Below are 26205 nucleotides of genomic sequence, written 5' to 3'. Positions count from 1 at the left end.
TCTTCTGTGCTCTGTTCTGTGTTCTGTGCCCTGTTCTGTGTTCTGTGCCCTGTGCTCTGTTCTGTGCCCTGTGCTCTGTTCTGTGCCCTGTGCTCTGTTCTGTGTTCTGTGCTCTGCTCTGTGTTCTGCTCTGTTCTCTGTGTTCTGCTCTGTGCTCTCTTCTGTGTCTGTGTTCTGTGCCCTGTGCTCTGTTCTGTGCCCTGTGCTCTGTCCTCTGTTCTGTGTTCTGTGCTCTGCTCTGTGTTCTGCTCTGTTCTCTGTGTTCTGCTCTGTGCTCTTTTCTGTGTCTGTGTTCTGTGCTCTGTTCTGTGTTCTCTGTGCTCTGTGCTCTGCTCTGGGTTCTGCTCTGTGCTCTCTTCTGTGCTTTGTGCTGTGTTCTGTGTTCTGTGCTCTGTGCTCTGTGTTGTGTGTTCTGTGCTCTGTTCTGTGTTCTGTGCTCTGTGCTGTGTTCCGTGCTCTGTGTTGTGTTCTGTGTTCTGTTCTGTGCCCTGTGCTCTGTTCTGTGTACTGTGCTCTGCTCTGCCATTTGCTTTGTGGGGAAGATGGGAGAAATGGGCAGGAACAGACACAATAGCCTGGTTTAGCCTAAGAAAACTGTAGGATTGCAGCTCCAAGTGTGAGGGGATGGGGTCAGGTTAAGAAGGCTAGCCATAGCCTTAAAGACCATGGCTAGGGGTGCCTCCACCTCCAAGAAAGAATTCCAGAGGGGTACCTGTTACTTCCTTGAACTCAGGGAAATGTTTATACTAACCAGAGGGGAAACTTACCTAATTGCTGCTGGTGGATGGAATGCTGAGCAGGAATGTGAGTCTGTTGCTGGTGAACTGGAGATGAGGGATAGGGTCACAAGGTGGCTTAGACAATGAGGGGAAATGCAGGCACTAGTAGTACCTATCCAAATGTAACCATTACAACTCAGATGAAAAGGTATCCTGGCAGTCAGGAGTCAGGAAATACCACAAAGTCACACAGCACAACAAATCTCATGTGAGATTTACTGGGAGGTAAAAAAAAAAAAAAAAAACAGGAGGGTGGCTGCCTCTGCTCAGGTGAGAAACAGCAGCAAACTGAACAGGCTACAGGGCAGTGGAGCTTTCCAAGGTAGACATTGGTGGGATCATCCAGAGCTTTGGCTTTTTAGTCTGTAGGGTTGGGGGCAGGGGGGAGCTGTGTCCAGCAGTTAGGGCAGTTAAGAGTGTTCTGTGGATGGAACTTGGCAGTTGGAGGTCCTCGAGGGAAGGGCCTGACCACTTGTGGCTTGAGGGCCTTACACCAGTCACCTTATACCAGTGGCCTCAGTTTTTCACTCCTCCTGAAATGTTAAGTGTACAAGTTGGAGATGTGGGTAGCCCTGTTGGTAGAATGCTTGCTTAGCATTCATAAAGCCCTGGATTCTATTCCCAATACCATATAAATCATTTGTCAAGAGGATAGGAAAGTTGTATCAGCTGTATAGCAAACTGAGTCTGGAATGCATCGGGTGAGATGGTGTGGCATTTAAGGGTTGCTGGGGGCTTAGGCGTGTGGCTGGACTGTTGGTTCCATGTGAATACAACCTGCATTTTCCAGCCCTGCTTCCTGTTCCTTGTGTGGAGGAGAGCCTTTCATTTAGAGCCAGGATGGATTCTATGTTCTTCCTTGGAGACATGTACTTCCTGTATGTCTGGTTTGTGCTTCCTGGCAAGCTTGCCTTCCCAATAAACAAGTCTGGGAAGGAAGGACTTCCTTCACAGGTTCAGCTATGGAGTCCCCACTCCATCCCCACCTCTACCCCCTTGGGAAGAAAGAGACAAGTTGCTTCTCAGTAGGTGTAGTGTATGGGAAATTCAGTGTTACAAGCTCCAAACGACCACTGGGCAGTGCCTTCAAAATACCTTTCACCATAGCAAAGTTTGCAGAAAAAGTTGAGGGAGTTGGAGAGATGACTCAGTGGATCTGGTGTCGACTGCACAAGCATGAGAACCTGACTTCAGTCCCCAGCACACACCTACAGTGCTAGGCTTGGCAGCCAGGCCGAGACAGGCAGAGCCCTCGAGCTCACTGGCCAGCCAGTCTAGCCATAGGTAAGGTCCAAGTTCTTTAAGAAACTCTGTCTCAAAAACTAAAGTAGAGTATAATTAGACACCTAATTTTTGACCTGTATGTGCGTGCTTGTGTGCATGTGTGTGTGTGTGTACAAAGTACCTACCCTCAGCTTCTCATTCCTATCATTCCTTCCACAGAAAATCTGAACTCTAGAATGTAAGGTCTCCTTCCACATTCCTACTGCCTCTGCACCTTCTAGTTCCACAGCAGGACTAGGGAAAACAACCCATGATACCCCAAGTGTTACATAGCTATATGGCCCATAAGGAGGAAGGAAGAGAGAAATCAAGAGGGAGCCTTGAGTTGTCAACCCCTTTGAGGGTCATATATTAGATATTTGCATTATGATTCATAACAGTATCAAAATTACAGTTCTAAAGTAGCAATGAAATCATTTTATGCTGGGGGGGGGGTCACCACAACATGAACTATATTAAAGGGTCACAGCAATAGGAAGGTTGAGAACCACTGCTCTCAAGTGTTGTAATTGAGCAGGAAGGAAATTGGAGTGGGTGAGGACACGGAAGGTGGCAGAACTGTTGGAGAAAGGAAATCTAATTCACGGTCAGTCTCTTTCCAGGTAGGTGGCCATGGTAGAAACCCTTCTACTTTCATAGACATTCTGGAAGATTGGCTTGTGGTATTGTATTCCCCCAAATATTGTGCATTCTAATAAACTTACCTGGGGTCAGAGACAGAGCAGCCACAATATTAAACATAACATATAGGCAGTGGTAGCACGCTCCTTTAATCCTAGCATTCCAGAGGCAGAAATCCATGTGTTCAAGGATACAGACAGGCATGGTGACTCATCATGCCTTTAATCCCAGAAAACAAGCCTTTAATCCCAGGGAGTGGTGGTAGAAAGTAGAAAGGCATATAAGGCGTGAGGACCAGAAACTAGAGGCATTTGGCTGGTTAAGCATTTGGCTGGTTAAGCTTTCAGGCTTTGGAGCAACACAATTCAGCTGAGATTCATTCTGGATGAGGACTCAGAGGCTTCCAGTCTGAGGAAACAGGACCAGCTGAGGAATTGGCAAGGTGAGATAGCTGTGGCTTGTTTTGTCTCTCTGATCTACCAGCATTGACCCCAATAACTGGCCTCAGGTTTGATTTAATTAATAAGACTTTCTAAGATTCATGCTACATTGGTTTTGTGTCCTGGGGCCTTATTTGCAACTTTGGATCCTGGAGTGTATGGAGAAGAGTGACCTGAGCCATGTGTCAGGTCACACAAGAGAGATGTGGCAAATCTCATGCCAGAAGATGCTGAGGTTCAGAGGTTATCATGGGACCTGCCCTGGGGACATGCAAGAATCTTGGGAAAGTGCATGGCATGGGGCCTTGGCTGGTATCAGAACTGTATCATTTGTGGTGCCCCTGAAACATCCCTCCTGCTGACCTCTTGAGAACCACAGCAAAGCTTAGCAGCCTTCCCATTTCTAGCTTCCTGTCTTCAGGCTTGCTGGTGGCAGGTTCCTTTATCACATGCCTGACTCTAAGCTCCCCTGGTCCTCTTATGCATTCCAGTATCTTAAAAGCTGGATACGGGAAGTGAAGAGACGTGAAGACAGTGTCCTGGGTTCACTCAGGTGGAGCTCCACTGGGGTTTAGTTCTGAGCAATATAGCTCCATGGTGAAGCCTCAGTCCCTTTGGCTAACCCCACTATTCAAGGAGATTCCATTCTGCTTCCAAGTTCCTTATTGACCTCTGTCTTTCTCACTGGATATAATGTTCACACAATCCATTTCCCAGCACCTGCCAAGGACTGCACTGACCAATGGAATTACCTCACACATCCACAAATTGAAACATGCCTGATGTCTGTTCCTGGCCTCAGCACTCTGGCCCAGCCGTGATGCTCACCTGCTGTCTTAAGAGTGGCAGGTGTCTAAGTCCTGGCTGGTGGTGTCCCCTGTGCTCAGTGGAACTACAGCTTTCTACATTGTGCATGAGCTGAATCATGCCCTGAGGGTAAGGGATATGGAACTTGAATGTTCTTTTGAGACTTGACTACTGACATGACCATGAGTTAATTCCTTTTGGTCCCTCACAGCCAGTGTATTGATGATGATGCTAGAATCACACATATAAAGTGAGCACCAGATCTGACAGACTCTCACATAGATAGCTCAAGACTTCTGGTCCCTGAACCAAACTCCATCACTTCAATACATGCTATGTGACTTAAAGTTCATCACTTCCCCACTCTGAGCCTCAGTTTACCCATCTACCAACTGGGGATGATGGCCCTACTGCCCTGCAGCACTGCAATGAGGGAATTTTCCTTGTCTGATGCATTGGCTTCTACCCTGGTACTTTACTGGGTGCTATACAGCATCTTCTCCTACTACTGGACACTCCTCTTTGCACAGTCTTCCTTCTTTGCTGGCAATTCCTGTTCAGTTTGTCTCCATCCCCTTAAGTCACTATGAACCAAGGCACAAATCTAGAGGGACTGGGAAAAGGGTGGACAGAAGGCTTAGATTGTGTGGACCTGAGAAAGCTGGCCTAGGACCTTGGACTCTCCCACTAAGGCCTGTAGGAAAGCACAGGAGGACCACAAGCAGCAGCCCTCATTACAGCTATGCTTTGCAAAGATCACTTCAGCTGTAGAGCACAGCATGATCCGTCTGGAGGCAGAGCCGCATGAAGAAATGCTGGTGAGGAACCCGAGATGTCTTTGGCAGGGGAAATAACGTGAAGATCTAGGAGACAAGGCAACAGAGAAGGTAGAAGAGGAGCTAAGGAACCTCTGTGCTCTGTGTCGAGTACCAGTTTTCTTCTTTTACCATAAAAATGGCTTAGGAAAAATCAATAGGCTGCTGTGTGAAGGTATTTAAGGAATGAGTGTTAATGAAGGATTAATGAGTGGTTGTAGTTGACAAAAATTGACAAAGTAATGACAGTGCCTACGATAGGAGAGGCCACATTCTAGAGATACGTATGACGTAGATGCTGAAGATGTAGCAGTTGAGTAGAAATGTGTAATAAAGAAGCCAAAGGCAAGAGGGCACATCCTGGGATAACCCTGGGCAGTGTGGGAGCCCACAGAGGTTTCTTAATGAGATCTGAGCTTGCTTTACCAGCAGGGCTGCATAAGGGGATGACTTGACCATGGGCATGGTTACCAGGTGTTTGGAAGGCTCTGCACTTGGCTGTGTGTTATGTTTTGATCTAGCAAGGGGGAGGTCTTCTGCCCCACCCCTTGGCGTTGTTATAAAAAGCCCTTTTGAAGAGACAGAAGGGACCAGTAGATTTTTATCCTTCCAAAGCTGTCCTGTGTTTCTCTCTTGTTTCATCTCCACTATCTTTCTATCTACAAATTCCTTATGCCTCTGTCCTCTTCATAGGAACCCTGTAAAAGGTGGGAGCTGGTCTCCCACAGGGCAGCTGGGAACAGGGGTTCCCTTCTCCAACATGGAAATCCTTAGAAGAAACTTAGTACTAAGTTAGACTGGGTCAACTGATTTTTCCAAAGATTTATTATTAGTGTGCAGGGCACGGATGGGGGTTGGGAGACTCATGCCACAATATGAGTATGTAGGTCAAAGGAGAATTTTCAGGAATCACTTCTCTCCTTCTACACAGGACCCACCTCAGGTCATCAGGCTTATGTGGCAAGTACTTTACCTGCTGAGCTATCTTGTCAGCCTGAAGTTGACCGATTTTGTCTTAAGGCTCAGAGACTAAATTGTGGACCATGTGTTCTTTAATAGGCAACTCTCCTACTTAGCACAGAAGCACCCAGAGGTGATCTGGGAATGAGTGAGAGTGACCTTTTTTTTTTTTTACAATAAACTTTATTTCCAGGGGCTGGAGAGGTGGCTCAATGGTTAAGAGCACTGGCTGCTCTTCCAGAGGACCGGGGCTCGCTCGATTCCCTGCACCCACAAGGCAGTGACAACTCCAGTTCCAGTTCCAGGAAATCTAATACTCTCTTCTCCATAGGCACTGCATGCAGGCAATGCACATACATGCAGGCCAAACACACACACACACACACACACACACACACACACACACACACACACACATATATATATGTATGTATGTATGTAACATCAAGGTCAATGTTTTGAAAGCTTTATTTACAAAGACAGAAGGCAGTGGGCCTTAGACAGCAGCTTGCCAGCCCTTGCTTAGGATGTGTTACTTTAATGCACATGTTGTATTCTAGTGCAGATGCAGGATGGATCTGAGTTTAGCAGAGATTTTGATTGAAGAACATGTCTAGGAAGCTGTCTGAGTGTAGTTGGCTAACCAAGATGTTTGAGGAGTAGAAGAGAGAAAAGAGCACAATCGCTGAGGGTCCCCAGGACCAGGAAGCTTTAAAGGAGACCAGGAAGTTGGGCTATAACCCTGGCATTTGAGAGGCAAGAACAGGATGCTGCAAGTCTGAGAGAGCCTGTGGCCAAGCCCGTCTAGGTACTGAGTTCACCTGACCTACATGGCAGGAGGCTATGTAATAAGAGGCCAGAAAGATGGCTCAGCAGTTAAGAGTGTTGGTTGTTTTGGAGAGGGGTATTAGTTCAGTTCCCAGCTCACAACCTCGTGTAATTCAGCTCCATAGCCTCTGACACCCTCTTCTGGCCTGCACAGATACCTGCACACATGTGGCATACATACACACATGTGGCACACATATGCACACACATCTGTAAATAAAAAGTTCAAAAACAAGTAAAATAAAGGGAGGTGCTCCTGGGAGGTAGGAAGCATGTGTCTATGATAGGCACTAGAGGCCAGGCTGGCTCATGTGCTTGAGCCAGATGTAACCTCATAGCTGTATTCCTGGTGAGTTTAAAAAAACAGGTTAAAAGAGACTTAAGAGATTTGGCAGCAGCTCCATGGTAGAGCACTAACACGTACAAGTCCCAACCCCAGAAGGACAAACAAGTAGACTCAGGAGACTAGGAAGGTGGGGGTGGCAAGGCTATGGCCACCTCAAAAAACGTAAGGCTGTGAAGATGCTGAGAAAGACAGCAACGAAAGGGGAGAGGTATTTGCTTAAATGGGAGATGTGTTTAAATGCAGTAAGAAGAAAATGAACTGCCAGGGATATAGGAGCATGAGCAATGAAAGATGGTTCCCCTACCAACTGCCATGGGACTTGGGCCATGGTGTCCTGCCATTTCCTCAGCTGCACAGTGGAGGTAGTAAGAGGATCTGCTTTGTTGGCCAATAGGAGATGCAAGCAAGCCAATGTGTGTATGTTACTCAGCACAATAAATGGGTATTGGAATTTCCTTGGGGGCCTGCCCTGAGGAGATTTCTCCGAGAGTTCTGATGCTTTCCACAGGGGTGGAGTCTGGGTGTGGAGGGTCCTATGGTCTTCAAGGTTCCCCAGCTTTGTGGTAGCCCTGGTGATCTGAGAGCATCATCTTTCAATTTCATCCTGCCCTGTCCGCTAAACCACAAGTAAGTGTTTGTTTTATAACTTGTATAATTGTGTGTGTGAAATACACAGTGAGTGTGAATGCACATGTGCAAAGGTGTCCATTGGAGGTCAGAGGACAACTTTCAAAGGCAGTTCTCTCCTTTGAGGCAGGATCTCTTGTTGTTTCTGCCATGCTGTGTATTTCAAGCTAACTGAGCCAAGAGCTTCTGGGCAAGTGAGTGTCTTGTTCCTGCCTCTCGTCTCATGCCAGAGGGCTGAGGCTGCAGAGGCTTGCCACTGCATCTGGCTTTTTTTTTTTTTTTTTTTTGAGATGTACCCCATAAGTCTTGTGCATTTGAATACTTGGTTCCATTTGGTGGCTGTTTGGTGGGGAGGGGTTGGAAGGTGTGCCCTTCCTGGAGGAAGTATGTCACTGGAGGTGGGCTTTGAGCTTTCCAAAGACCACTGCCATTCCCAGTGTACTCTTGATTCTCTGCTTGTGGATCAGGATGTTTGCTCTCAACTGTTCCTGCCACCATGCCCATACTGCACCATCATGGACTCTAACCCTCTAAATGCTTTTTAAAAAAGAAGTTGCCTTGACTATGGTGTTTTATCATAGCAATAGAAAAGTAACAACATGGTGGATTCTGGGGATGATCAAGTTTGTGTGACAAGTACTTTTTTACTCACCAAACCATCTACTGGCCCTAGATATTTATTTTCAAAACCAATAATGGAATAGCAGGAAATAATACTGGTCTGCTAGGAGCTTAGTGAGGTAATGCATTCTGGGAACTTAGTGGGTGTACTGGATGCTGGAGCTTAGTGAGATACAGGATGCTGGGAATTTAGTGGTACTGGATTCTGGGAGCTTAGTGAGGTGAGTACTGGAGGCAGGATATTTGTAAGGGATTGGCTCTTCTTGGCCCTTTGGCTTGCTGTGTTTTCTATGGGGGAAGGGACAGCAGAGAGCCCTTTGTGTTGTCATAGTGTTTTGTGTTAGAGTGTAAAAAGAGTCTATAAGAAGTTGAATTACATAGGCCCCAATTTCATGTCTACCTCTGATGGTTCATCTTGTCTGTTTGATTGGATTAAGAGATACCTGAGGGATCAACAAGGCACACCTCTAACTGTATCTATGAAGGTGTTTCCAAAGAGAGAAAGACCTACCCCGTATGTGGCAGAATCCCATCTTACAGTCTGGGAGCCCTAGTGGAATAGAAGTGGAAAGCCAGATAAGGTGGGCATTGATGCCCACTGTGAGGTACAGGACTCCTCCAACATGCTGCACTGCATTCTGTCCTGCTCAAGTGCATGGAGCTAAGCAGCCATGGGTAGATCCCTCAGAAACCTTGAACTTACAATTCTCCTTCTTTAAGCTGTTTTATCAGGCATTCCATCACAGCAACCAAGTCTGAGCCACACAGCCAGACATTTAGAATCCAGAAGATCATGAAGTCAGACTGAGTTAGGGCCCTAAACTCTATCACTGGTGTCTTACATGATGAACAAGGAGAATGCCTGAAGACAGGCAGGGATGGGAGCATTGAAACCAACCAAGGCCCAAGATTCCTAGGAACTGAATGAAGCCAAGAGGGACTCTGCCCACACATAGCCCTGGCAGTGAAAGCCCTAGGGACCTTTGACTTCATGCTGGATTTCTGTGGTACTGAGCCCCCAGTTTGTGCTCACTTATTGTGGTTGTTCTAGGACACACATACAGCCTGGCTTCACATGTGGTCTAGGGTACTGAAGGAGAACATAGTGTCCCCCTGAGACCAGTATTCTGACAAATTCCCTACTGAGAATCTTCACTGATAGGATGTCAGGATGTGGCCTGTAGGCTGAAGCAGAAACTCATCTGGAACAGTGCATGGTCTGGTCTGACACACACTGTCCACCCTACCAAGACACCAGGTCCCACAGCTGGAACTGAAGTCCCACAGCTGGAACTGAAGTCAATTCCAAAGCCATTTACTTTTTTTTTTTTTTTTGAGATGGAGATCTTATTTAGCTTTAAATATAACATGTAGCCAAGGGTGGCCTTGAACTTCTTAACCTCCCATATCCACTTCCCCCCAGTGCTATGAGTCAGACATGCCCTATCACACCCAGGTTATACACAAGTCAAGATAGAACCCAGGGGCTTTGTTCATGTGAGGCAAGCAGTTTACCTAAGCTATACCCCAAGCCAAGTTTACAAGTATTTTGAAAATGCTTCTTATTAATGGTCTAACAATGTTTCTTCTAGTCTATCTTAGAAAAAAAAAAGACAGAAATTCAGATGAGGGTTTATCTCCTCAGGATATTGATCATGACCTTATTGTAATGTGGGAAAAGGTAGGGACAATCTAGATGCCCAGTAATGAGGCAATGGTAAGATAGCATGTCCACAAGATGGAGTACTAAACAGCCATTATAAATATTTATGAAGAGTGTTTAACATTAACAAAGAGCTTTTAATGATGTAGGAGGAACCTATGTGGAATAATAATAACTGAAAAGAAAGCTGGGTATAAAGTGTTTCAATATGGATGCCAATCATGACAAAAGAAATGTATGAGAAGGCTTCAAAGAAATATGTCAAAATATCAGAGGTCATGGGAAAGTTGTGAGTGGTTAAATTTTCTTATATACTTTCTGTACTTTTAAAATGATTTCCTATGTACATGTCCATAATCAAGAAAGAGGTAAGAACTTATAAAATGCGGTGTCTGTGTTTTTCATTTTTATTTTCTCTGATGGATAGTTTGCACATCAGCAAATCTTGACTGGTGCTAACTATTTAGGCCAATCACAACACACATATACGCACAGAGAGGTCACACAGGCTGTGCCAGGCTGGCCATGGCAAATGTACATCAAGTTACACAGGAGGAATTGTGGGGCTGGTTCAAACACACCATCAGACGGACGGGACACAGTTGGGTCAGGCTTCCTTTCCTGCCTGTCAATTGTTCTTTACAGAGATGTGTTTGGGCCAGCAGGGTGACCCCTCACTGGTACTCCCTGTAGCATCCCTCAGTGGGTGAAGAGGATGTGGGTTGGCATCTGTTCTGGATCCCTTTCTCGACCACTCAACCTTGACATTGGCACCTGCAGCTCTCTGCAACCTGGTCCAAGCACTGCAACTGTTCTTGGCCACTTCTCCCCACCCTGCTCCACTGTGGGCTGGATATGGCAAACTGAGAAAGAACCTGGAGCCTGATGTGAACTATGACCAGATACAGGATGGGAGGGAGCTGGAGGCGTAAACCCAATACTACACACAAACTCAGCCCTCACAGACAGGCCAGTGCCTCTAGGAAAGTGATCATAATGGAACCTAAGAGGAGTGTGGGCTGTGTGGAACCCTCCAGGCTATAGTCCCTGGGAGAGGACAAACAGGGAACAGGACTTGTATCTGACAGCAAAGCTGGGAGGGTGGATGGGGAATGGGTCCAACATGGTGCTAGATTATTGGAATTCGCAGCCATACACACCTAGGGGGCATGCCCCTTTCCCAGTTTGTTCACATGATGGGTTTGTGGGGGTATACTCTTTTAAGGGAGGGGCTTTCTTGGTGGTTAGATAAACAATGAGACAGACTCCTGGGTTGGGCATGCTCTGGGGAGGGCCATGCGACAGTGAGGGGCTTTCTATTGCTACACTCTGCACAGCAGTGGCTGGGCCCACCTGCCATACCCATGGCCCGTGATAGCAGTCATGGGCTTGCCTTCAACCCCTTCTGCCTTGGAAATCTCTTAAACCCCTGTAAAATGGGGGCTATGAGGACAAGAGGGTGGGGGGATGGTCCCCATGGCTCTGGGGTACCCCACATTGGGGCTACATGATGTTGCACTGGGTGGCCCCACAGCAATCCTTGATGAGTGCCAGGCCTGTCTTGGCCACAGTTGGCTTGCTAGGTGGGGGATCTGCCTTCTTCTCTGCCCGGGAGCCTGCAGCAATGGAAAAGCAGAGGGAAAGAGAGAAAGGTAAGGACAAGAAAGCCCTGACCATTGGCAGTCCAACCCAAACCCAACCCATGACCAGGCCTTGTGGAGAATGGCTATGCATTTTATTTTTATCATTCATGGACCTTCATGTCATTCATTCCTCAGGTTTTAAGTGAAGCTTTAGCCTATCTCCTAGTCAGTTCCTCTCATCATGTTAGCTTCCAGGCCTAGTGCAGGATAAGTGGGAAATTTTGTTCAAGGCACTTTAACCTGAGGGTTCACACCCTTCAATTTAGGAAAATGCTCATGTTATCTTTTCAGAATGCTCTACTGGTCATCCTCCATTTTATCCCCTTCAGAATACCTATTAAATATAAGTTAGACCTTGTCATTCTGCCCTCTCTCTTTGTAGAAGCTATTGTATTTTCCACTGCTTCCTATTTGTTTTGTATCCTGAGTAATTTCCTCAGAACTGCCTTCCATTTTATGAAGCATGCTTTCAACTGTGTCTCCTTATTTAATCCTTTTAATTTTTTTCTTCCACAGAAGTTTTATTAATGAGGCTAATGTTTTTGCAAGTCTGTTTATTCTTTTTCATAACATTGTTCTATTTCATCTTGAGTTTTGTTTCTTGTCTCTTTAATAATTTCAATATGCCCAGTGCACTGTCTCTTCAAGATAGTTTTTTTTAATATTTTTTAAAAGCTTTATTTATCATTTATATATATATATATATATATATATATATATATGTGTGTGTGTGTGTGTGTGTGTGTGTGTGTAGGGCACATATGTGTGGAGGGCAGAGGACTACTGTGTGAAGTTCTCTCATATTTACATGGGTGCTGAAGATCAAACTCAGGTTGTCAGGCTTGTGTAGCAAGTGTCTTTATCCACTGAGCCATCTTGATGGCTTCTCCTATCAGGTTCTTGGGAAGTCATTTTCTTTGTTGTATCCACTGACTCCTGTCATAGTGATTCAATTTTCCATGAGTTTTGAAATTTTACTGTGAGATAATCTTCCTAGAGGTTGTTGCCTATGGAAGGCTGTGTGTATGAGATGTGTGCACCACTTTGAGAAGTTCTACAAGTCCAGTTTTTTTGTGCCACCCTTTAATGACCTGTGAAAACATGGTTGTCAAGTATGAGGAATACAGAAGGGCTCTCTTGTATTGGTCACTAAAACCACAAGGTACACAGCCCTGCCTAAAATCAGTTTCCTCACTAGCCTGTCTCTTCTATAAAATATCAAATAGAAAGACTCCACCTAATAACATGGTGAGAGAGCAGAGACATATACCTTCTATGTAGGAACATGGATAGAATAAAGTAACACACACACACACACACACACACACAGAGAGAGAGAGAGAGAGAGAGAGAGAGAGAGAGAGAGAGAGAGAGAGAGAGATTCATTCTATAAGTTCTGTTCCTCTAGAGAACCCTGACTAAAGTACAAGAAAGAGTCTGGTGCTGGGCAGCAGTGGAGCACATCTTTAATCCCAGGACTCGGGAGGCAGAGCCAGGTGAATCTCTGTGAGTTCGAGGCCAGCCTGGTCTACAGAGCAAGATTCAGGACAGGCACCAGAACTACACAAAGAAACCTTGTCTTGAAAAACCAAAAAAAGGGAAGAAAACAAAAAAAGAGTCTGGCATTACCTTGGAGATGCCAAGCTGTGGTTCTGGGTTCTGGCCCATGGAGACCTCTTTATCAGATTATGATGGTTCATATGAATTTTCAAATTGATTGGATTGAGAATTATCTATTTAGTAAAGCATACCTCTGGATGTGTCTATGGTGGTATTCCAGAGAAGGTTAGAATGTGAAGCTCTGGCCTAATTAATGGAGTCATCCCTTGAAGGATTCTTAATATGAAAGCATTGCTAGAGTTGGAAGAAGGTGGAGCAAGGCCCACTTAGAGGAATTGAGTTACTGGGGCATGCCTCTGGGAGATACATTTTGTTCTGGCCCCTTCCTATGATCTTTTTTCTTTTATTTCTAGACATCATGTCAACTATTCTTCTCCATCATGCTCCCTCTATCATGGTGGACTGACACCTCTGAAGCCAGGAGCTCAAATAAACCTTTACTCCTTCAAGTTGTTCTGGCAGGTCCAGCACACAGGAGCCATGGAGCTAGTGGAAAAGGACATGAGTTGTGGGGAGAAGGAAAGGCAGGCTTAACAGTGCTGTGTCCCAGAGGTTGAGTTCTTCTTTCTTGAACAACTCTTCCCCATTTTCTTAGTCTAAATTTAATAAGGTATGTACTTTTTTTTCTGAGGTAGGGTCTTACTTTGTAGCTCTAGCAGGCCTGGAACTAGTTCTATGTATGTAGACCAGGATGGCCTCAAACTGAGACCCACTTGTCTCTGCCTCCCAAGTACTGGGATTAAAGATGTGCACCACCAATATCCAAGGATATCCACTTATTTTTTGTTTGTTTGTTTTTGTTTTTGCCTTTTGGTTTTTCGAGACAGAGTTTCACTGTATAACAGCTCTAGCTGTCCTGGAACTAGTCCTGTAGACCAGACTGGCCTCAAACTCACAGAGATCCACCGCCTCTGCCTCCTGAGTGCTGGAATTAAAGGTGTGTGCCACCACCACCTGGCAGGATATATACTTCTTAAAACTGAAAGGGACCTCACTAATGTAGCAGTTAGAGATTTCTACCAAACATTATATCAAAAAAGAGAAGACATTGGCAACAGAAACCCTGATCACTTTAACATCTGGTGGACATGAGGTATTCCCAAATTTGTCTCATGCAAAACTCTTTCTGCTCTGGGTGTTTCTTAAAGCTAATAATTATTTTGAGAATTGTGTTTCTGGCTCTTTCAGATTCCAGCCCTAACAGCAGCTGGAGCTCCTCCTTTAATGAAACGCATCAAATGGGACTGTGGAAGGACAGCTCTGCAGAACCAGCTGCTTATACTGGGGGAAATGACAGCACAAGGCTCTTGAAACCAAAATTACTACAAGTTTTAAGACCATTGTAGCAAAACATTAAACCAAGCATGGAGCACATCAGGGCATGGACCTGGGAAACTGCACAAGTTGCAGGCTCATGAGCCTGGCACTGCCTGCTGCCATCCCATGCTCGAGCTATATTTATAAAGCATGTCTTATGCCCCCTGCCCTCACTTGTTTGAAATCTTCTCTGTCATAGGGAAGGGGGGAACCATGCAGGCACTCACTGGCTGAAGATTTGGTTACTTTGTCTAGAGGTTTTAACTTGATCCTCAGGAAATCAGCCATTTCCTTATCTTCTTCCTGTTCCCTGGGAAGATGGACATGGGAAAGAGAAGAGGGAAATAAAGTCAGCAAAGAAAATGCCAGTGATACCCAGAAAGGGGCTAAGTGAGAGCAGACATGTTGAGCTTTGTGGGCAGTGTGGATATGTTATTGTGTAACGTGTACATATGGTGTGTGAGTCTGTGCTAGGTGAACTGTATCTCTAATGAAGACACATACCACTGTATAAATGCTGGCTCAGAGCTAGAATGAGACCTCAAGGCAGAAATAAGGACATTCTAGGACCCAGGCACCTTTCTGGGGTTCATTGAACTGGGAAGCATCCTTGTGCCTTCAAGCTAGCCCACACACCCTGACTCCCACAGGTTCAGGGCTCATCTCAGAGAGAAAGTCACCTTTGCCTTCAAGGCTGCTAAGAATAAAATGGGTTTTGTGCAGCCCAGCTGACTCTGGCAAAGTTCTCAGAGGACACAGGCAATGAAGAGAAAGTTGCCCCCTACATGGAGAGAGACTCCAAAGGCTTTGTCCTGGGACAAAATATCCAAGACGCACAGCTGCACCCAGACCTGGCATTCTTAGGGGCCTCTAGTTAGTTGAACAACTCCAGAGCTGGGGGGGGGGGCTCCAGGCTAAGATTTCCAGGTACAAATAGATAGGAAACAGCATGAGGGGGAGAAAAGGAGAGGAAAGCACAGAGCTGGGAATGGGAGACACTGTCATGAGGGCAGTGTTTGTAAGTATTGACAGTAGTTTTGATGCATCCAGACAATATGTAGGGCACTTTGTCCTCTATCACATGATGGAATTCCTTCCTGCCCACCTGCCTAGATGGCAATCAGCTGAGATAAAGAGGACTTTGAGGGATGAAATGGCGTTTTTCTTGAATATGAAATAGGTTCTGCTGTCAATGGGTTCAGTGTCTGGGGAGCAATGGCAGAGGCCACGCCTGTCAGGCAAGGCCCTGAGTCCCAGGGGCAGACAGGGGGTTTGTAGGGTGGTGCAGGGGGAGAGGCTTGGGATCTGACGGCCCCACCTTAACCGCTCCACCTCAGCATCATCCACCAGGAAATCTCTCTTCTGCACCAGTCTGTGAATCTTCTGGATTAACTCCTCCTCTCTCTGCTTCTGCAGCTTGGTTTTTTCTTTTTCTGGGAGGAAGAAAACAGGGGGGCAGCTATGATGGTGCTTGTCTGCAGTCCCAACACTAAGGAGGTTGAAGCAGGAGAGTGGTGAGTTTGAAGCTAGCCTGGGACAACATGTGAGACCCCGTCTCAAGAAAGAACAAAACAGTCAATGAGTGTAAGTAGTAGAAACACTGAGTCTGAGGGACAGGATTGGACACGTGGCTCTGTGACTTCATTCACTGGGTAAACCTGAAGAGGCAACATGACCTCTTGTGTGTTTGTTTATGTGTATAAATGGGCACATATATGTGTCTGTGTGCTCACTCATGTGTATGCATGCAGGTGGAGGATAATGCTCAACATTGGGTATTGCGCTAGATAGTTTTATGTCAACTTGACAAAAACTAAAGTCACCTAAAAGAACCTCAATTAAGAAAATGCCTCTATAAGATAGGGCTGTAGGCAGGCCTGTATGGCATTTTCTTAATTAGTTATTAATGGGGGAAGGCCCAGCCTTTTGTGAGTGGTGCCATCCCTGGGCTGGTGGTTCTGGGTTCTATAAGAAAGCAGGCTGAGCAAGCCAGGGGGAGCAAGCCAGTAAGCAACACCCCTCAAGGGCCTCTGCCTCAGCTCTTGCCTCCAGGATCCTTCCTTGTTTGAGTTCCTGTCCTGACTTCCTTTGATTATGAACAGTGATGTGGAAGTGCAAGCTGAATGAACTCATCACTCTCCAAGCTCCTTTGCTCACACTATTTCATCATAGTAATAGTAATCCTAACTAGGACAGGTGTTGTTCCTCAGGTTCTGTCTAACAGTTTTGATTTGTTTGCTTTGGGGGGGGGTTGTTGTTTTTAGAGACAAGGTTTCTCTATGTGGTCCTGGTGGTCCTGGATCTTGCTCTGTAGGCCAGGCTGGCCTCGAACTCACAGAGATCCACCTGCCTCTGCTTCCCGAGTGAAGGGATTAAAGGCATGCCCCACCATGTCCAGCTTTGTTTGTTTGTGTTTGTTTTGCTGAGTATGTGTGTGCCTGAGAATATGAGTGTGCACCATATGGCTGCAGGTACTTGTGGAAGCCAGAAGAAGGCCTCTGATGCTCTGGAGCTGGAGTTATAAGCAGTTGTGAGCTACTCTGTGTGGGTTTGGGAAATGAATCCAGTTCTCCTGAAAAATAGCAAGTGATCTTAACCACTAAGCCATCTCTCCAGCCTCCACTTTTCTTTTTAGACAGGGTTTCCTCTTGTGTCTGCCACCTTAGCACTGATATCACAAGTACAGGTGCAATGCCTGACTGTGTGTGTGTGTGTGTGTGTGTGTGTGTGTGTGTGTGTGTGTGTGTGTGTGTTCTGGAGATTAAATGCAGGTCTTCATGCTTAAAAGGTAAGCACTTTACCAACTGGGATATCTCCCCAGCCCTTGTATGGAAGGGACTTATATAAGATGGACTGGTAGGTATGATGATGTACATAGCTGTAACGCCAGCACTTGGAAAGTCGAGGCAGGAGGATCATGAGCTTGAGGTCAGCCTGTTAAAAAACAAAAACAAACAAACATACAAAATACAACTTTATGGTTTTTTTTTTCTTCATATTTTCATAGCCTTCTGCAATCAGCCCTCCATGGGTACCGAGGGACAGTATGCTGTGCTCTCACCTCTAGTCTTGTTTCCAGATCTCAAAGAACTTGTCAGTGTCCATCCCTGGACAGGCAGATGGGCACGCTGCCCCTCATTTTAATCCTTAGAGATCTGGACTGAGAGAGCCCACAGTGGCTTTACGTTTCATAGTTTTCCTAGTCTCGTCTTCAGCCCTCTTTCTATTTTTTGGGCCCCTCATGTCTGCAACAAGGCTGTCGTTAGCAGATGAACCCTTTAACCCTCAACAGAGAGCAGCTTCCAACGTCTCCTTCAACCTGAGTCCTTGGCCACCTCCTACCTTAGAACCCCCTGCTGGATCATCACTGTTTTCTGAGTTCCACCCAAGGCCAAGCTCCAGGGGTTGCCACAGAGACATAGGGTGTGCAGTAGGTATTCAACAAATGCCATGTCCCTTCCCACTTCCTGTGCCAACAGAAGCTGGGGTCATGCTTTGTAGGCCTTGAGGCTAAGCTGTAGTCTAGGTTGGCCTGTGGACATGTATTCAGTTCTGTTTGTGTTTTGTTTTGTTTTGTTTTTGCTAATATGACTGCACTATGAGCCTTCTTGTGTGTATTTTACAGATAGGGACACAGAGCTTTGGAAAGGTCATGATATGGGGCCTAGGAGATGGCTCAGTTTACAGTAAGATGCTTGGCTTTCAAGTTTGGGCACCTGAGTTCAATCCCCAGGACCCACAGAAAAGCCAGGCATAATGGCATCCATTTATGATCTTAGTGCTGGGAAAGTGGAGAGAAGCATATCCTTGGGTTTTGATGGCCATCCAGTCTAGTATAATTAATGGGCAACTGAGGGACTCTGTCTCAAGGGAGGTGGACAATGTTTCTGGAGATCTCTCTCACACACACACACACACACACACACACACACACACACACACACAGTATTTGTATACGACCCCAAATACTTGTATATATTAAATCACTTCCAGGCTGTCTGCAACATGGAATACAACACACACATTTAGTAAATGGTTGTTATGTGTATCCTCCATGGATACTGACAAGAAAAGATCTGTACAACTTTCAGTGGGGATATTATTTTTCCAAGGGTACTTTCAGTCCATTCATGGCTAAATCTGTGGATGTAGAACATAGAACACACAAGACACACTGAGCTGCCTGGAAAGCGAAGGCAAGGTAAAGATTTCTTGTTGACTCAAAAGCCACCACTACCTCCATGCAGTCACCAACTATCACCCATTGGATGAAAGTGCATGGCTCCTGTTCAGTGAGGCCTAGGTATGAGTCCCTAGACCACACATTGCACTACAGAGCCCTCCCTGCCTTATCCTCCAGTGCCAGCACCCAGGGACTCTCACAAGGAGTCTGGGGGACAGCTTCTTTCCCATCCACAGCACTCCGACATTTCCAGACCTTACCTAGAGCCACCTGATGACTTCTGGGTGTGCTAGGCTTCTGACAGACACCTACCAACATTTTCTAGTTCTCCTTTAGCTGAGCACGCCCCAGCCTTTCCTGGATTCTCAGAGACAGCACTTCCAGTCATACAATGAAGGAGCCATTGCCTCACACTTACTCAGTGTAGCCTCACCAACCAGCACTGATCCAAGTCTCCAAGCTGTGGCCAATGCTCTTCATTCATTCATCACATCCTTCTTATCAACATTTCCCACCCACCTCCTGGCACCCTCCCTCTGGTGGAGTTCCATTTTGCAGCTCTTTCTCCTTCTTTTCTCAGACTCTGGGATTTATTAAAGCCTCACTGTCTTACTGGAAATGGCTTGGCCTCAGTACAGCTCAATCAATAGCCAAAGATGACACACTCAATTTTTCAAATTCTCTCATATGGTAGCAACCTTTGCTACTGCACAAACAAATGAACCCCAAATCTCTTATTTCTAAACTTTCTCTGTTCTATACTTCCAAAAGTCCCTTATCTTTAAGATTTTTCTACTTTCCACTCCTAAAAATCTTTTATCTCTACAATTCCCCCCCACCTCCCCGAGAGAGGGTTTCTCTGTGTAGTTTTGGTGCTTGTCCTGGATCTTGCTCTGTAGACCAGGCTGGCCTCGAACTCACAGGCCTGGCTCTGCCTCCTGAGTGCTGGGATTAAAGGCATGCCCTACCACCGCCCAGCCAAAAATCTCTTAAGACCATGCTGTAAACTATCTCAAGATTTGTAAATTCATTGGCTATAGTTAAAAAATCTGTAAAATCTGTAACAAAAAGTTAGCTTAAAACTTATAACAAAAGGTTGACAGTTATAATTTTAAGCATAGGTAATCTTAATTTGCTACATGTGATTCAACTCTTAAAATTAGATCTACACCAGGTGGTGGTGCTACACACCTTTAATCCCAGCACTTGGGAGGCAGAGGCAGGCTGATCTCATTGAGTTTGAGGCCAGCCTGGTCTACAGAGTGAGTTCCAGGACAGCCAGAGCTACACAGAGAAACCCTGTCTCAAAAAACAAACAAAATTAGATCTACAACTCTGTGTGTGTGTGTGTGTGTGTGTGTGTGTGTGTGTGTGTGTGTGTGTAAAACTTGGATTCAACTCTTGTTTAGAAAGTAGATATTTTTGAATAGCAACTACATGGCTCTCCTTCATCTTGGGTGATGACCTCATCAAGACAGAAGCAACCATGTGGCTGGCAGCCATCTTTACTAAGGTTAAAAGAGAGTACATGTACTGTAACTTCACCACCATCTTAAGGTTACCACATAGTATAAACTAACTAATGCAACAATGATAAAACTTCTTAGTCCTACTGAGCCCTCTGCTTATCATTGTATCTCCTTTTTAGACTAGGGAGGTAACAGTAGGTCTCCCAAATATCTTGGATTAGGATAGATTTTTGTATGATGATAAACTGCTAAAGTTTATAAAAAAAACTTTATAAAGTTTATAAAAAAGGATATAAGTATGTAAATGTCTACACGGGTTAACAGAAACTGAGTTAGAGGTGTATGTCTAACCACATATTTCCTTACTAACTGTTCAATACCAGGCTTCTAAAAATTTTAGATTAAGTGTGGTAGTTTGAATGGCCTCCATAAGCTCATAGGGAGTAGCACTATTGGGAGGTATGGCCTTGTTGAAGTAAGTGTGGCCTTGTTAGAGGAAGTATGTCACTGTGGGGGTGGGCTTTGAGGTTTCCTATGCTCAAGTTACACCTAGTTCAGATCAAATCTTGGTGCCTGTGGATCAAGATGTAGAACTCTCAGCATCTTTTCCAGCACCAAGTCTGCCTGCATGCCACCATGTTGCACCATTATGATAATGAACTAAACCTCTGAAAATGTAAACCAGCCCCAATTAAATGTTTTTCTTTATAGGAATTGCTATGGTTGTGGTGTATCTTTACACCAACAGAAAACCAAACAAAGACAATAAATAACAATGTATGTTTGATAAATAAGGTTTGTAAACTCACAAGGTTTACAGTAACTGATTTGAAGATGTGTGCCTAGTCTCTCTGTCTCTGCTAAGCTTGCAAAGCTTGAGCTACTTGGATGAACTGAGTCATACAAGAAACTGGTATTCTGTAATGGTACACTAAAAATGGATCAAAAAAGTTCCCAGCCTTTCTGTGGACTGTATTTATGGTTTAAAATTTATTGCATATATGGTTAAAGTTTTTAATCTAAGGATCTTCAATTAAAATTTTAATTAAAATTTTTAAAACTCAAACTTAACAGAGATAAAATTATAAATTCCTTTTCTTTCCTTTCTTTTTTCCTTTCTTCTTCCTTCCTTCCTTAATTTTTTTAGAGGTGGAATTTCTCTGTGTAGCAGCCTTGGCTGTCCTGGAACTCACTTTGTAAACCAGGCTGGCCTCAAACTTATAGAGATCCACCTGTCTCTACCTCCTAAGTGTTGGGATTAAAGGCATAAAAGCTACTAATTTGTAAACTGTTAGATAACTAAAACCTGCAAGTTAATGCTCAGTCACCTTATAAATGGTCAAATTCTTTAATGTGCTCAGAACTATGCTTATTGTCATGCTAATTACAAATGAAATTCATTTACAGTGACAAGCTTTATTTGGCTTCCTGCTATATAAATTTTCAAGGTTAAGCCTAAAGCAAGTAACTAAAAGCAACTAAAGTTTGTTTAACTTAGAGATATTTAATAGATAATGGTCCTCAAACTTTTCAGAGATCTGCTGAATTTGGCATGTAATGTTTAATTAAAGTTTCCCATGATAGAAGAAATGCCAGCTCCTAACAGCAACCCTAAGGTCCAAAGAAGATGGGGCACAGATGATTCCACCTGGACTGTGGTAATGCTAACCTTTAGGCAAAGGACAGCCACATGCCTCACCCACTATCAGGGCCCTGAACAAACTAAGGACACTGTTGGGTTGACTGCTTTACTCTGCCTCAACAAAGTAGGTCAGTTTCCAAGTTCCCCCCTCCACAGGAAAAATCTCTCAGACCTTTTGGGTCTGGCAGCTGAAGGCTGATGTTATCCTGTGCAGTAACTGAAGATGTAATGTTGTCCTGTGTGACAAAGACCTACAATCTCTGTCCCCTAATGAAGCCATCAAGACCACTGGAGTCTAGGTAGTAGGTAAGTCTCTGTCATTTTAATTGCTACATAGGCCATTATACTTCCTGTCATTATTTATCCTGCTCAGATCTCTGATGGTGTTGATGGCCAACTGTAGCTTTGTCAGTTTGGCAGTGGCAAGCACCCAGCTCCTCCCCTCAAGGCTGCAGCTGCTTGGTCAGTTCATTTCCTATGTAAAATCTGGCCTCACTTTTGTAGAGCCACTGGATTTCCTGCTGAAAAAGGCAGACACAGACACAGTTCACCTTGCTGACTGACTTCACTTTGAAAGAGATAAACTCACAAAACAGGTTTCAATGTATTTTTAATATTTCTTTATTTAAAGGAACTTTCTTTGCAACAACTACTCTCAATGATCAACCACTTGTGTCTCCTGATAAATTTTTTATGTCTATTTAAATTGTGGGGGTCTAAGAAAGTAATTTTGTTTGTTTGTCTGGTTGGTTGGTTGTTTTTGTGAGACAGGGTTTCTCTGTGTAGCTCTGGCTATCTTGGAACTTGTTTTGTAGACCAGGTTGGCCTTGAACTCACATAGATCTATCTGCCTCTGCCTCCTGAATTCTGGGACTAAAGGTGTGCATCACCACTCTCTGGCTTGAAGAAAGTAGCTTTACAGTATGTAAATGCAAGTTGTAAAGGAAATGATTTAAGATATGTGAAAATTGAGAAATGTTTCAGTTTTCTTTCCTTCATTATGCTATTGTTATATTAAGACTTCAAAAGTTCAGAGTTTTAACATTAATCAGTGGAGTTCTGATAAGCTATTAATACAGCCCTGGGAAAACACTGACTAAAGTATTTCTCATTGTGCTGAAACATCTCTTTCCAATCTATGTATCCAACCATCTGGACAGAGGAAAGAGTGTTCATGCTTTTAACCCAGAATTATTTTTGGGGTCCCCAAGCTTTTACTATGACTCAAAAGTGTGAATCAACTGCTTTCTCTACAATGTGGATTTCAGTGGTAATGCTAGCATAGCTAAAACTTTTATCTCTTTTTGTCATGAGACTTGGATCCACCTGTCACAGGTCAAACAGACCCCATTTTCCTGTCAATCAACAGCCTAAGTTTCCCCACCTGCCTATTCCTGAGGGTGGGATCTGTGTGTGTGCACATGTGTCTCTCTGTCTGACTCTGTGTCCTTCTCTTTGTGTCTCTTTCTCTGTGTATCTCTGTTGATCCTCTTGGCCCCTCTCTCCTTTCTTCCCTTCCTCTCTTGCTCCTTCTTTATCTCCCTCCTCTAGTGGTTTAGTCTATTCTGCTGGCCATGTTCAGTCTGGACTCTTCCAGGTGCCTCTGGCTGTTCTCTTCCTCATATCTACAATAAAAACCTTATCCTCAACCATACACCAGAGCAGTCATGTCCTTATTTTCATTCACTTAGCAAAAAGAAAGCCACCTCACCTATTGTGCCACATACCCAGGTCTTTAATGCCCCTACATGCTTGCTTCTCATTTCATTCCCTCAGATGGGGCCACCATCTATCCTCCCTAAACAATGCTATGGCTTCCTGTCTGATTTCTCTGGCCTATAGCTCCTGTCTCACCTGTGACCTTTACTGTCTGGAAGAGACAGGATGGTTGTGATGGTCTACTTGCCCTCTCTGCCCAGCTATGTGACTCTGGGTACATTCCTTGACCACTCTAAGCATCCAGTGTTTCAATACAGATTGTCATAGAGTTCTTGTAAGTTGCTTGGTTGGTTGGTTTGAAATAGGCAGACCTCATACTCATGATTCTTATGCATCAGTTTTTCCAAGTTCTGACATCATTAGTATTTACATATGACCCTGAATATCCTCTTGTATACATTACATCACTTCCAGATTGCCTATAATATGGGACATGTACAAACATTCAGTAACCAGTTGTTATATGCACCAGCCATGCCAACCAGTCCCAAGTTTTAAGAGAAATAAATCAAGTTTTTACTTGCCAAGTCAATAAATCAAGTTTTACACTTGCCAAGGTCAAGTTCTTGAAAATGAAGCTGTGTCTATTAATAATCCTCCCTTAGCACTACCAGACTTCCACACATGCTATCAGTGGCATGAAGTGAGAGAGATGCATTGGCTGAGTCAACAAAGGAGAGCTACCATGAACAGCCATAAGGGGTTTCCTTAATCAGGTTATCTGAAGTGGGAAGACTGACATCAAATGTAACTGGCACCATTTGGTTGCAGTATGGATTAAATATGTGAGAAAGAAAGCTTTGGCTTTTGCCTATTATTTATTACCATTTGTGAAGTCATCACACAGCTTGCTGCTGCTGTGTGGCTGTTACATTCCTTTGCAGATCTCAGAACCAGATTCTTTGGCCTTCCAATGTGAACTGACAATCAGTGGCTCTACAGGAACCTGCCAGGCCCTCAGGGACAGATTGGGGCTACTGAGGCATAATCCAGCCTCATAGACTGAGCAGCCACTGGGCTCTCAGCCTCCTCAGTGTGCAGAGACCAGAGTATATCATGTAAGTCAACCTAATAAATCCTCTTTAAATATATATTCATCCTATAGTTTCTGCTCCTCCAGAGAACTCTAATATAACAGACACTTGACTGGTTAGTCCTTTGATAAACAGAAGGCCGATGGGGCACCTAACCCAGGGTGTTTGGGGAGGTAAGTCATTTAGGGGGAAAAGGGATGAGATAATCAGTACCACTGATAACTAATGTAGGTTTGACCCCAATATTAACCCATGACTGCTCTATTCTCTCTGTTTCCACACATAATAAAAATGGCACTACTGGACTCTGAGCCAAAGTGATACTTGACCCAAAGTGTACGTTTACTTCTGGGATAATTAGACTTGGGCAGCTTTATCCTACTTTTGCAGTGATGGGGTTCAGACACCAGTCCCTGCACATACTAGGAAAGTATTCTGCCACTGAACTGTTCCTCTCAGTCCCTCATGAGACTGATGTTAGGTATACTACTATTCCGTTTTCAGAGAAAGAAAAATTGAGTCTTGGAAAAATAAAGTGGCTTGCCTGAGGTCAAAGTTGGCCCTGCCTGACATAAACTTGTGTTTACCTTGTTTGTTTGAGATACAGTGGAAGTCAGTACCCCAGGCTGGTTTCAAATGTGTGGGCCATCTTCTTGCCTCCTGCCTCCTAAGTGTTTAGATCATAGGTGTGTGCCACCATACCCTGCATGAACTTGTGTTTAATTTATGGAGCCTCCATTGCAAGACTGAGTCCTCATTAGGAAAAGAGACAACCCCACTCCTCCCAATCCCATGGGTGTTGGCCCCATAAGGCCTGGGCATGAGGCCCAGTATAACTTCCTGAGCCTAGCTCGTTTGGCGACCTGTCTTCAGACATGACTTCCACATCTGAATGACTCAGCTCAACCTGATCTAGAATTGCCTCTGCCTAGTAACACTTGCCAAGGTTACTAGTACAATGGCATCATCTCATTGGCCTGCTATCCTCACCCCATCCCTCATCACCCCAACCTATATAAGTCCACTCCTGATGTGATAAAATGAGTTCCTGCTTTGACAAGACTCCCAGCTCAGTGTGCTTCTCTCTGGTGGACAGAGGAGGTCTGGGTTGTCGACACTCACCATCCTGCTCAGCCCTAGGGAGAGACTGGCTGGACCAGTCCTGCCTCAGCCCTACCTGTTGGTCAGCCCAACAGACTGGTGCCCCATGTGAGGAACGATTTGACAGAAGAACGCTGATGGGCCAATGTCTGCAGGTGAGGGTAACCCCATAAGATATGGGACAGACTTCTTCTAAGCTAAATCCTGCCTTGGAGTCCCTGCGAGTACTACTAAAGAGCAGTAGTCTCAACCTCTCTAATAGTCAGGCACTCTAGACATGGACTTACCTCATTACGATTGCCCCATGGTTGCCTGATGGCAGTCTTTTCAACTGGAACACCTGGGATAGAATAGAAATCCTGATTCACAGGGCCCAGGTTGACAGAGGAGAGATTCCTCCACTGGGAGTTATCTCCATTGGTACTGCCTTAAAAGGCTGCTTTCCACCAAGGCCCATTAAAGAGAAATGGCCCGTGGATACCTCGGAAGACTCTAAGAGGGAGACATAAGTCTGGAGCCCTACAAGGATAAGGGGCCTGTAGGGAGACCTCAAGGAGAGGAAACAGAGCCCAGATGCTACAGGCCACAGGAAAATATTATAAGAACTCAGCTAGTTATGGGAAAGCCACTTACCTGAAGGGATCAAGGAATTCTTTCAGAGGAAGCCAAATTCCAAGGACCTTTTT

General features: G+C 44.8%; 1 protein-coding gene across 2 annotated transcripts in view; it reads right to left on the bottom strand.

Annotated features, from left to right (window-relative positions):
* Positions 1-9447: 9447 nt before the first annotated feature.
* The window catches only part of Bmerb1 (bMERB domain containing 1), a 106490-nt gene continuing 89732 nt past the window's right edge, over positions 9448-26205 (bottom strand). Inside the window, exons 4-6 of one of the 2 annotated variants that reach the window (XM_028858396.2) lie at positions 15690-15804; positions 14599-14681; positions 9448-11424 (exon numbers count right to left, since the gene is read on the bottom strand). In XM_028858396.2, the coding sequence (XP_028714229.1) occupies positions 11213-11424; positions 14599-14681; positions 15690-15804 (410 nt within the window). In that variant the 3' untranslated portion in view covers positions 9448-11212. The remainder of the gene's footprint in view (positions 11425-14598; positions 14682-15689; positions 15805-26205) is intronic. The other variant, XM_028858397.2, reaches the window with a different exon arrangement.

Source organism: Peromyscus leucopus, chromosome 8b (assembly GCF_004664715.2).
Source record: "Peromyscus leucopus breed LL Stock chromosome 8b, UCI_PerLeu_2.1, whole genome shotgun sequence".
NCBI lineage: Eukaryota > Metazoa > Chordata > Mammalia > Rodentia > Cricetidae > Peromyscus > Peromyscus leucopus.
Note: the sequence above shows the minus strand (reverse complement) of the source record. Positions and strands in the feature narration are given on the sequence as shown.